We start from the raw sequence: 15150 nt of genomic DNA, 5'->3' as shown, positions 1-15150 counted from the left end.
GCTTCTATGGTGGCCGTCGGGGGGGTGGAGCTAACTCTCACCGATTCCCCTCTTGGTCTCCTGTCTCTGCTTCTCTCTCCTGCTCTTTTATCTGCTTTTTCCCCCTTTTGTTCTCTCTGCCTCTGCCTCTCTCTGTAGCTGCTTTTCTCCTGCTCAGATCAACTCTGCTCTGTTGGCCCCTCCCCTTTTAAGGCGGAGCTTTGGTGGTGGACGTCGGGGGGGGGGGTGTGGAGCTAACTCTCACCGATTCCCCTCTTGGTCTCCTGCCTCTGCTTCTCTTCCTGCTGTTTTTTCTGCTTTTTTTTCCCCCTTTGGCTTCTCTCTCCCTCTGCCTCTCTCTGTAGCTGCTTTTTCTCCTGCTCAGATCCTGCTCTCTCCTGACCCATAGAGACTCTACCTTAATTTTCGCTTTCGTAATGTTCTCTCCGATAGACTCAATTCCCTCTTTGAAGTATAGGACAATACCCCCACCTTTCTGACCTACTCTGTCTCTGCGGTATAGCTTATATCCCGGTAGCACAGTGTCCCAGACGTTTTCCTCGTTCCACCATGTTTCCGTGATGCCGAAGTTGTCAAAGTTATCTTTTTGTGCCATAGCTTCCAATTCCCCCATCTTATTCCTTAGGCTCCTTGCTTTCGTGTACATACACTTGAGTTTGCGGCCTGTTACTTTCTTGCATTTCCTTCCCTCTTGTGTCCCTTTCGATGTCAGGATTTCTGTCTTTCCTATGATCTGGTGAGTCTTCCCTGCTATCTTCCTCCACGGTATCCTCTGGGTATACCGGTTCCTGAACCATCGACTCTTGGTTGACTGTCGGCTTTCCCCTTCTTCCTAGTTTAAAACTTCTCAATTTCTCCCTTGATGTTGCTTACAAGTAGCCTCGTTCCGTCTCCGCTGAGGTGGAGTCCATCCTTCCTGAATAGCTTGCTCTTTCCCCAGAAAGTCGTCCAGTTGTGCAGTGTCATCACGGTAGAAGCAGGAGGTGTTTTCAGTACCTCCTGCTCCCAACTTCAAGGTACTGGAGACCTGGAGGGGAAGGGGGGCAGGGGAGGTGGGTGTCTGGCAGGAAGGAGTGAGCATTCCTCCTGCCTTTTCTTTCAGAGGTGGGGGGGAACATATTTCCGGGAAGGAGGGAGTGGGATCCCTCCTGCTGTTTTTTCGGAGGGGGGAGGAGGGAGCAGGCAGGAGTGGAGTGGGCATCCCTCCTAATGTTTTTTTTCGGGGGGGAGGGAGTAAGCGCCTTTGTGGCAGGAGGGCGTGAGCGTCCCTCCTGCTGTTTGTTTCAGGGTCGCATTGTTTGGGGGAGGGCTGTGGCAGCGGTGGGGGTTTGTTTTCTTTCTTTTTTGTTTATGGGCAGATATTTTGCTTGTGTAATGCACACAAAATATCTGTACCATTGAAAAAAAATGAACAAACAGGCAGACCTGTCAGAAACACAGTTACTGACAGGTCTACAGCAATTGGGTTTTAGGATCAATAAAACCCGATGCTAAATAGCCAAGCCATGTAAGTGAATCAGTCACTTAGCTATTTTGCATGGGGTTTTACTAATTTGCATGGCCGGATCAGAAAATGGGCGATTGAGGGGGAAAACACATGGTGGGTCATTTTGTGAATCGGGTCAGTTAACAGTGATTGTTGCTAAACCTGTGAAAACAGGTTTAGCGATGATCGTTGACTTTAGTGAATCTAGCCCTTGGTCTGCTGATTCAAACCAAGTTTGTCTGGCATAGTTTGTGATAAAATAAAGTGTAACATTTTTATGTAGCTGTTTGTTTTTCTTTTTTCCCCAGCATACAAATATATACAGTGGTCCCTTGGTTTGCGAGCATAATTCGTAAACCAAAGCGCTCGTATATCAAAGCAAGTTTCCCCATAGGAAGTAAGGGAAACTCGGATGATTCATTCTACATTCCCAAAACAGATCCCACCCCTACCTGAGGCCACTGGCGCTGCTTGCTTTCACCTCACCCCGGGAACCGGCTTCTCTCCCCTTCCCCCCCCCCGCGGCCCATCCCCAAACCCTTACCTCCAGCGGACACCAGCACACACCAACCCACAGGACATACGTGTGCTGGTGCTGAAACGCTCACTTCCTTGAAAGACAATTACCAATTCACACAAGATCCTGTCAGAGCGATTTGTGCACTTTCCCTCCTCCAGCAGGTGACCAGGTTAGAGCCCCGCCCTGTATGCTCGTGGGCTGAGAGGGGGGGTGCCAGCAACACCTGGCAAGGTACGAAGAGGCAGTGCAGTGCATTGTGATTCTCCCCGTCTCATACGGACTAACGGCCACACCCGAGCTAGGGCATACAGCATTCTCTCCTCGACGCCCCAGCAGCAGGACAAGCCAGATGGAGGGGCAGCTGCCGTTGTTTGTGCTAAATGTCTTCGTCCTGTTGAGTGTGGGCATGATAGACGCCATGTGGATAGCCAACCTGAACATTACCTTTGTCTGAGGCAACCACAGCAAGTCGCACAAAGGCGAGCTGGGCGTCTTTGGGCAGGACTTGCCGCTGATGCTCTTTGCTGGGCTGCTGCGGGGCCTTGAGCATCTACGCATGCTCAAGGCCTTCTGGCTCTCACCCTCTCTGAGATTCTCATGAGATTTCGGATTCTCCAACAATCTCATGAGAATCTCGGAGAGGGTGGGAGCCAGAAGGCCTTGATCATGTGCAGATGCTCAAGGCCCCGCAGCAGCCCAGCAGAGAGCATCAACGGAAGGCTCTTTCAGCACCGGCACACGTATGTCCTGTGGGTTGGTGCGTGCCGATGTCCGCTGGCGGTACGGGTTTGGGGTGGGCCATGGGGGGGAGAGAAGCCGGTTTCCGGGGTGGAGTGGTGTGACACGCTCGCTTATCGAGTCAACGCTCAGTTTGCGAGTTAGTTTGCTTGAGTATTTTGCTCATCTTGCAAAACACTCGCAAACCCTGTTACTTGCAAACCAAGGTTAGTAATTGAATCCAACTTAATCTGAGCAATAAGTATCCAACTTAAAGCATGAACAATTCTGTATTTCAATTTATGCCATGTGTAATATTTACCATTTGCTTTTAAACTAGGCATACAAGGAACAAATAAAAAAGGAGAGCATACCGACTGCTACAAGTATTTTGAATAATCCAATTATGAAGGCACGTTATGAGCGGTATCGTAAGGTAAGTTGAGCTGCAGGTAAATTATAATAGCATCTGATAACCAGAGTCAATTTAACCAAATTACTGTATTTTTCGCTCCATAAGACGTACTTCCCACACACCCCCAAAAGTGGGTGGAAATAAGGGTGCGTCTTATGGAGCGAATATAACCAACCCCCCATTCCTCCCGGTACCTTTAAATCAAGGCCCGCAGGCCCGCTGTTCCTTTCCTCCCTCCATCATGTGCAGCGCAGCTCTGCTAATGTTAAAAGGAGCTGTGTTGAAATTGGAGCCCTGCCACCACCATATAACGTTCCTGCTGCTGCGGTCCCGTACGTCAGAGGAGGGGCGGGAACATGCTATGGTGGCGGTAGAGCTGTTTAGAGGCAGCAGAGAAGGCTGTTTAGACCGACGTAAGTCTTCTGAGAGTCTGGTACAGGGCAGAGGTGGGGGAGGACGCAAGTCTGAAGCTTGGTTCGTGACAACCTTCCCTAACTGTTGAGGCTGTTTCTTTCCTTTAATGGACCTCGAATCAAATGCGTTCTGTAATATAGTTGAGGCAGGAGGAGAAGGTGTAGTGAGGCAGGAGGAGAAGGTGTAGTGATCATGTTTGCCTCTGCTGACTTCAAAGGTTTCCCTCCAGTCTCCGCCGACTTCTTTTGATCTGTGAACGGCAGGGAATTGTGGTGCACATCCCCTGAAGGTGCTGAAACAGGACCCTGGGGGGGAGGGGATGTGAATGGACATTGGTGGTTGCGACACAGCCATATGGGGCTACGATTTCGATATGGCTCCTTTTTACATTGGCGGAGATGTGCTGTGCCTGGAGATGGTTGTGTGATTGATTGGTGCCAGCAGGGCCTGCCTGAGTGTCAATAGATTGATGCTGACATCAGGGCCTGTCTTCTTCCTGGATGGCCTCTTGCCCTCTTCTGCCCTCCTGTCTCAGACCACTGGGGGAGTTGCCTATCTTCAGCTGCCGTGATGGAGGAAGGAAAGGGAAGAAGAAAGAAGGAGATCCTGGCAAGCGAGTTATCGGAAGACAACCAGAGCCTGGGACCACAACATAATTTAAATAATGACCAGACAACAAAAGGTAGAAAAAATGATATTATTTTCTGTTTCGTGATTACAAGATTTGAAATTCCTGCCAGAGCTGATGTTAGACAGGGAGGGGAGGGGGGACAGGGTTCAGAGCCTGGCAGGGAGGGGGGACAGAGTGCAGAGCCTTGCAGGGAGTGAGGGGGGCTAGGTGCAGAGCCTTGTATATATTAATACAGAATTTGGTTCAGAATGTTTTTTTCCTTGTTTTCCTCCTCTTAATCTAGGGTGCTTCTTATGGATCGAAAAATACAGTATCTTTGGTCTCTGGAGAAGAGATAGTAAATAGCTCTCATTATTTGAGGCCAGCATAAGTAAAGGCAGAACACAAATATAGCTGAATTGATCCTATTACTGTTGTGGGAAAAGTTTATAAAATATTGTTATTGAATTAGGAACAAAAAATACAACTTATGAGTACAACTTCTCTTTTGTTCATGCCAGCCTAGTTCACATGAGTAAGTTATGTCTTGCCAGCAGAAAAAAAGCTGGTCTGACTTCATTCCTCTTATAGGAGGCTGATACTGCATAGAAAGAAGCATAATCAGCAGAATGGAGGTTGTGGTAGTGCCCCTATACAAGACACAGCAAGTCCTCACTTTGGAGTACTGTGTTCAGTTTTGGAGGGCATATCTCACTAAGGACATAAAGTGGCTAGAGTCTGAATAGAAGAAAGAGACCAAAATGAGAACAGACTGAAGGTCTTAAATGTATATGTTGTAGAGCAGTGTAACATAAACTGTGGACCTCCTGAGATGTCAGTTGTGCCACGAGACGCTTGGGGAAGAGGAGAGGCGCCAGTTGACTGCCTATAGGACAGGGCTGTGGAGTCGAGGAGTCGGAGTCGGAGGAAATTTCGGGTACCTGGAGTCAGAGTCAGAAGTACAAAAAACTGAGGAGTCGGAACATTTATCTACTGACTCCATTTTTGAACTTGGCATACCAATCACGAGCGATTCTTTCAGCTATAGCACCCACTATATACACAGCACAAATGTTGCGAGCAGCTTCTGCGGCCTTAGAACCTTGATTAAAAGCAAAAAGAAGGTGGTGTCGAAAATGCTCATTTCTCTCAACTAAACATTCCATTTTAACGATCTGAAAATTAACCAGTGCTGTGGAGTCGGAGTCGAGGAGTTGGAGTCGAAGGAAATTTCGGGTACCTGGAGTCGGAGTCGGAGTCTGAAGTACAAAAAACTGAGGAGTCTGAGTCGGAACATTTATCTACCGACTCCACAGCCCTGCTACAGGACATACCTTTCGCAGTGAGAAGCACATCCTGTAGGGAAATCAGCCAGCACCTCTCCTCTCTGGCATCTTCCCTTCTAGCACCCCCCAATGGTGGCTAAGTGCCCGTCTGGAGGGCCTTCGCACATGTGCGGTCGTTGACTCGATGATGTCACGCATGCATGTGATGATATTGCTTCGATGTCCACGCACTTCCAGATGCTTCGAGTTGCGGCCACTACATTTAGTGTGCTGCAGCTTGACAAAGTTTGCGAGACACTGCTGTAGAGGAAAGCAGGGACCTTGGAGATTTAATAAGACTAAATGCCTGAAAAATATTACAGCATAGACAAAACATTTTCAAATAAGGGGAAGCTCTTGAACTAAGGAAAGAGAATCAAAAGCAACTTCACCAAATATTTCTCATGAAAAGAGGGATGGATGTCTGGAATGTCTTCCTGAAAGATATGGGATAAATAGTGGATCCCTAAAGTACAAGAAGATGGAAGCCAAGGATGGAGCATCTCAACTCAAAACAATTTAGAAATTAATGTTCCAGTGCATTAGGTGAGACATTCTAGACCAGGTGTGCTCACACTTTTTTGGGCTTGCGAGCTACTTTTAAAATAACCAAGTCAAAATGATCTAACAACAATAAAATTTTTAAAAAACACAAAGCACACTGTACGCTGAGAAAATGTTAATTATCATTCCTATTCCGGGGTTTTTCTAAGAGGTCAAGGCAGATGACTCTATGCACTGTCACCCCAGTAACAACCATACAAAAATAGACAAATATACCCTCTTCCCTTTTTACTAAACCACAATAGCAGTTTTTAGCGCAGGGAGCTACGCTGAATGCCCAGCGCTGCTCTCGATGCTCATAGGCTCCTTGCGCTAAAAACCGCTATTGTGGTTTAGTTAAAGGGGGACATAGTGCAAAATATAAACAGCAGATATAAATTCAGACACATTTTGATCACTAAATTGAAAATAAAATCATTTTTCCTACCTTTGTTTGGTGATTTCATGAGTCTCTGGTTGCACTTTCTTCTGACTGCATCCAATCTTTCTTCCCTTCTTTCAGCCTGTATGCTTCCTCTCCTCCAGACATCATTCCCTCCCCCAACTTTTTCTTCCTTTCTCCCTGCCCTTTCTTTCTCCCTGCCTCCCTTTCTTTTTTTCTCTCTTCATGCCCCCTTTCTTTTTTTCTGTTTCCCTTCTTTCCTTCTGTCTCCCTGCCTGCCCCCTTTCTTTCTCCCTGCCCTCCCCCAAGCCACTACCGCTGCCATTGGGGAACAGGCTCCCAAGCCACCGCCGCTGCCGTCGGGGAACAGGCCGTCACTGCCATCAGGTAACAGACCCCAAAGCTGCTGCTGCCCCAAGCTCTCCCTGCGTCAGGCCAACCAGCATTCCTTTCCCCGACGTCAATTCTGCCGTCAGAGAGGAAGTTCTGGCCCAGCCAAGCAGCGATTGGCTAGCCCGAACTTTCTCTCCAACGGCAGAATTGACGTCGGGGAGAGGAAGGTTGATCGGCCCGGTAGATCGCCAAGGCAAACTGATGGGCTCCGCGATCGACTCACTTTGCCTTGGCGATCTACCGGTCGATTGTGATCAACCTATTGGGCACCCCTGTTCTAAACCATAGGGTTATTTCCCTCTACTTGCATGGTCTGCAAAAGAAATCCATTGCAGGTTTTCCACTCTGCCTCTAGTGTACTTCATAGGCTAGTTTAGTGCCCTCTAGCAGTCTTTTCTTCTGCACACATGATTGCAGCTGTGTAGATTCTGCTCTCCCCATTTTATTTTAATTTGACATAAGTTTATCCCTTTTGCGGGAATTTTCACATTTGAAATGGATTTGAAGCTCTGCCTGCTTAAGAATTCACAGACTTCAGTCTGTAGCTGAAAGTCTGATCCCTTCGGGGTACCTGCTAGCCAGTCTGCTTAATCTTCCTTGGAGTTCAGGACCGTCCCTGACCTAGTCTCACTCCCTGTTAAGCGAGGGGTCAGGCGCAGACTGTAGCACGCTTAGAGGGCTCAGCGGTGTTCCGCAGCACACTGGCTGTGTTTTCGCGCCTCCGCCTGTACAGGTGCGCTTCTAGGGGTAGAGGCAGTCGGATAGGGGACTAGCAGCCCATAGATCATCTTGAAAGATACATTTCTAGCAGTGTGGCAATGAATTCTAAATCGGCCATTGAAAAGGCTGGAAGCAGCTGCAGGCTGTTTGTGTCTCTGGTAACTGAGTACAGGAGCTGACAAGCTCCAAAATCTATCTTTTAAAAGTTAATTTTGAGAGGTTTTGAAGGTTTCCTTGTGTTTCCTGTTCCTCCACCTGAAAATATGATGTGTTTGTAATTTTTAAAGTTTGAGAAATGTCGTTTTTAGCGCGTTTATGAAGCAAATTTGGGTCCATCAGTCATTTTGAATTTTTAATGATCTTTTTTTTCAACTTTATCCTGCTTCTGTAAAATCCAAAATTTTGCCTGGAAAACTGCTGGAATGGGGTCCTTAGGGTCTCTTTGTGTAGATTCATACCAAATTTGGGAAAAAATTGCTGCATTTAGAGTGTTTTGTGCCATGTGGCATAGTCAGGAGGGGGGACAGTAACTATGGGTTCAGCCTCCCCTTCATGAAGCAGGTGATTACACGCTCAGCTAGTCCGTTGGGGTTGCCATTTTTATTTGGGGGCTTGTTTCTGCGGCTTGAATCTGTCCCCTTTCAACTTTTCCGAACAAGAGGGCATTCGGAAAAGTTGAAAGGGGACAGATTCAAAACGAATGCTAGGAAGTTTTTCTTTACACAACGTGTGGTGGACACCTGGAATGCACTTCCAGAGGACATTATAGGGCAGAGTACGGTACTGGGGTTTAAGAAAGGATTGGACAAATTCCTGCTGGAAAAGGGGATAGAGGGATAAAGATAGAGGTTTACTGTACAGGTCCTGGACCTGTTGGGCTGCTGCGTGAGCGGACTGCTGGGTGCGATGGACCTCAGGTCTGACCCAGCGGAGGCATTTCTTATGTTCCGCAACAAGACGGATTCTCTGTAGCCTAAGAAGCACATGTATGAGTCATCTAAGGATGACTTTATGCCCCAGGGTCCAGCTACCGTCTCAGAATTTTTCTCCAGAGGTCCAGCTGCTGGGTGCTTTTCTGTTTCCCTTGCTATGTATCTCAGCGGCCGAGTGGCCTCGGGTGGGAGTGGTGGGATTCTCTGCACCTCCGTCTGTTCCTCCTTCCCAGACTATATCTGGGGTCCCAGCGGCTGCGCCGGACATACTTGATCCTTCCCAGATTTTGGAATCTGACTTGCGTGCTGGATCCGCGGATCCCTTTGGGGCTCTGGATCCTAAAGAAGATCCGATTATCAACCGCTTGTTTAAGTTTGAGGCGCTACTGGACCTCATTGCTGCATCCTTACCAGAGTGAGCATGAATTCCTTTCATTTCTTCAACTTTGTCTTCCTAGCTCTGCAGCATTTGTTCGCAATATGCGACTCTTCTTGGCTTCTGGATATGAGTTCATAGTTCTCAAGCAGTTGACTCTCTGGAGGGTCCTTTATGGAAAGCTTGGGCTGTGTCTAGCTTGCATCCTCGGGCACAGGAGTGTCTGCGGCTTTGTGTCCATCCAAGAGAGTTTTCCCTGATGGCCCAGCTGACCAGACACAACTCTCCTCAGTGATGGGACAGTTGTGTTGAAAGCTATGCAAGACAGCCATTGAGCTGCGGTGCCTCTGTCCTTTGTGACATGCGCCTGTTAGTTCAGCTGCGAACGCCTCTTCCTCAGCTTTTTGGGCTAGGATGGCTTACATGGCGGATGGCTTCTCTGACCTTTTGGAGGTGCTGACACAGGTGTCACCAGATTCTATTCTGGGCCACCGAATGCTCTGGGTTCAGCAGTTGGCTGGTGATTTTTCCCCTGAGGCAACTTTGGCACAGCTACTTTTTCAGGGGCTGTTGTTGTGTGTCAGGGATCTGGTTGGCCTCTTGAATTCAATAATGGACCGTCACCCGAAGACCTGACAGAATAGTAGAGCACAGAAAAAGGGTGTTGGGCATCCTCCCTTGAGTGGTTCCTGATGATTAAATAAATAACTTTATATTTCTTCCTATCCTCTCATTTTCATATTTGTGCTTTTATTCCCTCCCTGTTGTTTAATCCTGAAATATAAAATTTGAACCAGATTGTAACCCTTTAAATATATTTTTCCTAATGTTTTATGACTGTAAGTTTTTGTAATTATGTAATATTATTTGTTTTTTTAATAATTACCCAAGTTTTTATTTATTCGTTATTGTTTGTACATCGCCTAGAATGTAGATTAGGCGATTAATCAAATCACATAATAAACTTGAAACTTAAACTTGATGATGTTTTTCGTAACTGCAGGCACGATTTTTCATCCTCTTTGCTGATATCTTCTCAGGGTTCCAGGCTTCAGGCATTCTGTCTTCTGCCGCTCTTCCTGCCTGAGATGCCTGTATGACTCAATGACGCCAGGGTGCCGAGGGCCCCTCTGCGGATGAGAGGTTCAGTTCTTGCAGTTTCAGCCTGCCTGGCTGCATGTTATTAAAGTCCAGTGGGTCATGGAATTTATTCAGTTGAGCTGCAAGCTGGTTTCCAAGCCTTTCTGACTAGTTTGTGTCTTCTGTCGGGAGTCCAGACACAGTAAGCTTTCTCCAGGCTGCTGTTCAGTGCTTGAAGGGACATAGAAAAAGGGAAGATGCCATATGGAAAGGGCAAAGAGGGTGGACAGTAGATGGAAGGGGTAGAGAGAGAGGGCAGAGACTGGGTGGAAGGGGCAAAGAGAGAGGGCAGATGTATGGAAGGGAGAGAGGACAAATGCTGTATAGAAAGAAGAGAGCGAAGAGAAGATGATTAAAGCAGAAACGACAAAAGGTAGAAAAAAGTTTTTGTTGCTTTATGTAGAATCAAGTAGTATTGTAACTGTATTGATAACAATTAATAAATAGGAAATGGAAATAAGGCAATTTTGGGGGGACTAAACCCCTTTCCTCAGGTCAGACAGGATACTATAACAGCAGTATACTGTACTGTCTTGAAGAAAGATTTGGTCTCTGAAAGCTAATTGAAAAATGGATTAGTTTAATAAAATGGTATTTTCTTATTTCTCATTATTTGTTTTATTTCTATTTGTTAATTTGTAAAGTGGTGATTATGTATCAGTTTTTTCAAATTTACATCTACTGTCTTCATATTTTGCACAGTATTAGGGGACATGTGTCACTGTTTCTGTGGTGTTACATTGTATGCAGAGTCTTGCATCTTAGGGTTTCATTTTTATATATTAGTATAGTACTTTTAGTTTGTGGTCCCGTATTTGCTTAGGGGTTATCTGTGTTCTGGTAGGAATGAATGTTGAGAAGCATACAATGTGCTTTGTGTAGTTTGATTTTGTATTACCGTATTTTCACTCATATACCGCGCACCCGTGTAAAACGTGCACACGGGTATAGCGCTCAGGAAACTATAATATATGTAAAGAAATTTTTATATACCGCACACACCCGTATACCGCGCATGGTGCCCCAACTCTCCCGTCGCCGTCCGACTCTCCTCTGGCCGCCCCGACTCTCCTTTCGCCCGCCCCGACTCTCCTCTCCCCCTTGAAGTCCTGTCCCTCCTTGAAGTCCTGTCCCCACCCTGAAAGCCTGATGCCCCCCCAATGTCCGATTCACCCCCCCCCCCCCGCAGGACCGCTCACACCCCCACCCCGAAGGATCACTCGCACTTGCACCCGCACCCCCACCCCGAAGGACCGCTCGCACTTGCACCCGCACCCCCACCCTAATGGACCGCTCGCACCCCCACAGCCTCCCCACCCCCCCCATCATGAAGATGCTGCCTACCGTTGTCCTGCTGCTTCCTCTGCCGGCGGTCCCGCCCCTTCTCTGAGCCCTGCGTCTGCGCTGCTTCCTCTGCCGGCGGTCCCGCCCTTTCTCTGACATCAGAGAAAGGGCGGGACCGCCGGAAGAGGAAGCAGCGCAGACGCAGGGCTCAGAGAAGGGGCGGGACCGCCAGCAGAGGAAGCAGCAGGACAATGGTAGGCAGCTTCTTCATGATGGGGGGGTGGGGAGGCTGTGGGGGTGCGAGCGGTCCATCGGGGTGCGGGTGCGAATGCGAGCGGTCCTTCAGGGTGGGAGTGCGAGCGGTCCATCGGGGTAGGGGTGCGAGTGCGAGCGGTTCTTCGGGATGGGGGTGCGGGTGCAAGTGCGAGCGATCCTTCGAGGTGGGGGGTGCGAGCGGTCCTGCGGGGGGGGGGGGGGTGAATCGGACGTCGGGGGGAACTATGTAAAAAAAATGTGTACAACGCGCTCACAAATATAACGCGTATGGTTATACTCGGTTTGTAAAATGGTGTATAATGCGCGCGTTATATACGTGAAAATACGGTATGTGTTAATAAGATTATATTGTATGTATATATGAAAAATGAATGGAAAAAATGGTATTACAATATGGAGGCGGGGTCTGGGGCAGAGATTGGGCAGGGTCTGGGGCGGAGCTTTCAGACTCCCCCAAACAAAAAAGCGTTCCACTGCCTATGAGCATAGGGACCTATTTCACTGTATTTACAGACCTCCAGTACTCTGCATGGGTTTCTAGTCTTAACAGGAAGTTCACTGATAAAGATACCATGCAGATTGCCATCGCCCTAGGACAAGAGTGGAGGGAGATGGAGCAACCCTTTTTCTGTGACCTCATGTGGTATCCTAATGGTATAAACCAGTGGTCTCAAACTCAAATCCTATGCAGGGCCACATTTTGGATTTGTAGGTACTTGGAGGGCCGCAGAAAAAATAGTTAATGTCTTATTAAAGAAATGACAACTTTGCATGAGGTAAACTCATTAAAACTATAAGTCTTTCCTTAATTGCTTCTGATAATTTCAGATATACACAGCTGAAAACAGTGCAACATGCAGAAAGTGCAACATGCTAAACTAATCTTCGCAAAAAACAAATTCGACCGCATCTCCCCACTTCTGTCTAAGCTTCACTGGCTCTCAGTTATCCTCAGGGTTCACTACAAATGCGCCTGTCTAGCCTTCAAATCTCTACACGGCATCCTTCCCCTCCCCCCCCCCCCCGTTTCCCACTATCTTGGCTCTCCCCGAATCCTAACTCTACCAGATCCACCCAAAAATTCAAACTATCCTTCCCCTCTTTAAAAGGCATATCCCATACAGGAAAACTTGGGACATCCCTCCTCTTCAGGATCACCGAGCTGTGGAACAGCTTTACTGCCCCTCTTCGGAGTTCGACCTCCCTCTAACGCTTCCGAAAACATTTGAAAACTTGGCTTTTCTCTAAAATGTAACTACTCCCTCCCTCTCCATTTTACTAAGTCCCCTCTTTCTTTCTTTTTTTACTAAGCCCTTCTTCTTTCCATTGGAGTTCCTTTCTATATTAATTCCTGTAAATCGTGTCGAGCTCCACTTCTGTGGAGATGATGCGGTATACAAACTTAAAGTTTAGTTTAGTTTAGTTTAGAAAATGAAGTTTAGATAGTTTTTCACTTTCTGCATGTTGCACTGCTTTCAGTTGTGTATAACTGAAATTATCAGAAGCAATTAAGGAAAGATTTATAAACTATAAAGAGTTTTACCTCATGCAAAATTGTGATTTAGATTCTAATCTAAAGTATCAACTGCAAGAGACAAGATTTTGGTGTAGTCCTTTAGGCTTTTTTGTAGAGGGGAGAATTAATATCTGACTTGTGCCTTAAGTGTCTGGTGATCGCGTCCACAACCACCTTTAGCTTTCACCTCCTCCAGCACCGGACACAACTGCCATCTTACAACAAGCAGTCACCGCCAGGAGAGGTGCTGAATTTCGCAAGAGTTCATGAGATTACATACACACCTCACTGCTGTAACCTCATGCAAGCACTTTCCTGCGTCTGTACGCGATTGTCCTCTCCACTCCTCCTCACATTCACGTACAGACACAGGAAAGCACTTGCGTGAGGTTACAGCAGTGAGGTAGGCAACATTCCAGAACAATGGTAACATACCGAGGGCTGCGAGTTTGAGACCACAGGTATAAAGTGACAGTAACTTTTGGTAGGTACTCTTCAAAGCATATTTTCAATAGCATGTGATGTTTCATCCTGAGTATTTTATGGTATTTTGGAATAGGCAGAAGGATAAGTGAAAATGTAGGTGTAAAATGACAGGTCTAAATTTTGAAACAATTTTAGGATAAAACTTTTAGTATTGCAGAATGTGTCATTTCATTATTTTTTTTATTTTCAGGGGGAAAATCCTTTTGCGGATACACCTCAGGAGCAGCAGGAAGAACACATTGAAGGTGGGGAAGGTGACGGTGGTGAAGGTGGGGATGATGGGGAAGATGAAGGTGAAGGTGAAGGAAGGGAAGATGAAGGTGAAGGAAGGGAAGATGATGGGGAAGATGAAGGTGTTGAAGATGGAGATGATGAAGGGGAAGATGAAGGTGTTGAAGATGGAGATGATGAAGGGGAAGATGCTGAATATGAAGGAGAAGGTGAAGGTGAAGGTGAAGAGGCAGCAGATCCAAATGACTATTCTGTGGAACCTACTGAAGAATGAATGCAAGAAATTTTCAGATGAGATTGAAAAGTTGGTAATTCTTGTCATTTGGCTTTGTGCACAGTCTCAAAACCTTTTAACAACTCAATGCATTGTGCATTCATTCTGTCCCTGTTTCACCCAGCATGTGTTCTGTGGCTAGAATTTGTTTGTATAATTTTGTAAATGTCTTACATTTGTTTTGGAAAAAGGTAAATTTTAGTTAAGCTTTTTTATTGGGCAAGATTGAATTAGAGAATAAAAATGTATTCATTGTATTTTAAGTATGCTTTCTAGTATATTGCTGTTCAGAATGGATATATTACTGTATAGTTCAATCATTTTTTGAGTCATAAGGACGTAAGATTTTATCTGTGTTGAGTATGACTATTTTTTGGAATGCATTGCACGTAAGAAGGCAATTTTAAGCAATTTTTGCAGTTAAAGCAGTGATTAACTATGGAAAGTGGCATTCAGTTGCCTGCTCATTGTATGAGTAAAGCATATGCATAATTCTTTTGTGCATACCCATAGCCTTTAGAAACATTCCTGGGGACAGGGTTTTCATTTACTTGCATACTTTTTGATTTTCAAATACCAAATAACTACCCACATTTTAGCAGGTGTTAATGTTGCAACAGATATTGTTGGAATAATATTCAAAGTGCAAGTATGTGCATATATTCACTTTGAAAAGTGGTGTAAGGTCCATAACTATAAACTACAAACTTTACACTCTTTGAAAATGCCACACTATATCGCAAAACAAATTTTATAAAAGGATAGTGATTTGTGACAGATGTATTTGTAGCAATAAAACTTCTTTTTGGAACTAACTTGTTCACGCTACCATGCTCATTATTTTCAGAATGTTGGAGAAATAAATTTCAAAATGCCAATCTTTTGAGCGATATTTGTTCTTTTTGGTTGTGTTTACCAAGTCAGTTTTTAAGAAATAACATAGTAGTTCTTGGACATACACATATTGCAGGCTTGCAGAGAAAATATTTCTCTGGCTTACCAACATCTGAACTGGAAGCTGTTTGCAAAATTAGTTTTACACTTCTCCCTCCGTATTCGCGGTGGATGCAGGCAGAATATAACCGCGAA

The 15150-nt window shown here is 46.1% G+C and overlaps 1 protein-coding gene across 1 annotated transcript in view; it reads left to right on the top strand.

Moving 5' to 3' along the window:
- LOC117346438 (DBIRD complex subunit ZNF326-like) overlaps nucleotides 1-14941 on the top strand; it is a 148247-nt gene extending 133306 nt beyond the window's left edge. Inside the window, 2 exon segments of the mRNA XM_033915980.1 lie at nucleotides 3064-3159; nucleotides 13747-14941. Of these exon segments, the coding sequence (XP_033771871.1) occupies nucleotides 3064-3159; nucleotides 13747-14061 (411 nt within the window). The 3' untranslated portion in view covers nucleotides 14062-14941.
- The last annotated feature ends 209 nt before the right edge of the window (nucleotides 14942-15150 follow it).

This window comes from Geotrypetes seraphini, chromosome 12, assembly GCF_902459505.1.
Source record: "Geotrypetes seraphini chromosome 12, aGeoSer1.1, whole genome shotgun sequence".
In the NCBI taxonomy this organism is placed as follows: Eukaryota; Metazoa; Chordata; class Amphibia; order Gymnophiona; family Dermophiidae; genus Geotrypetes; species Geotrypetes seraphini.
This window is presented reverse-complemented; position numbering and strand designations above follow the sequence as displayed.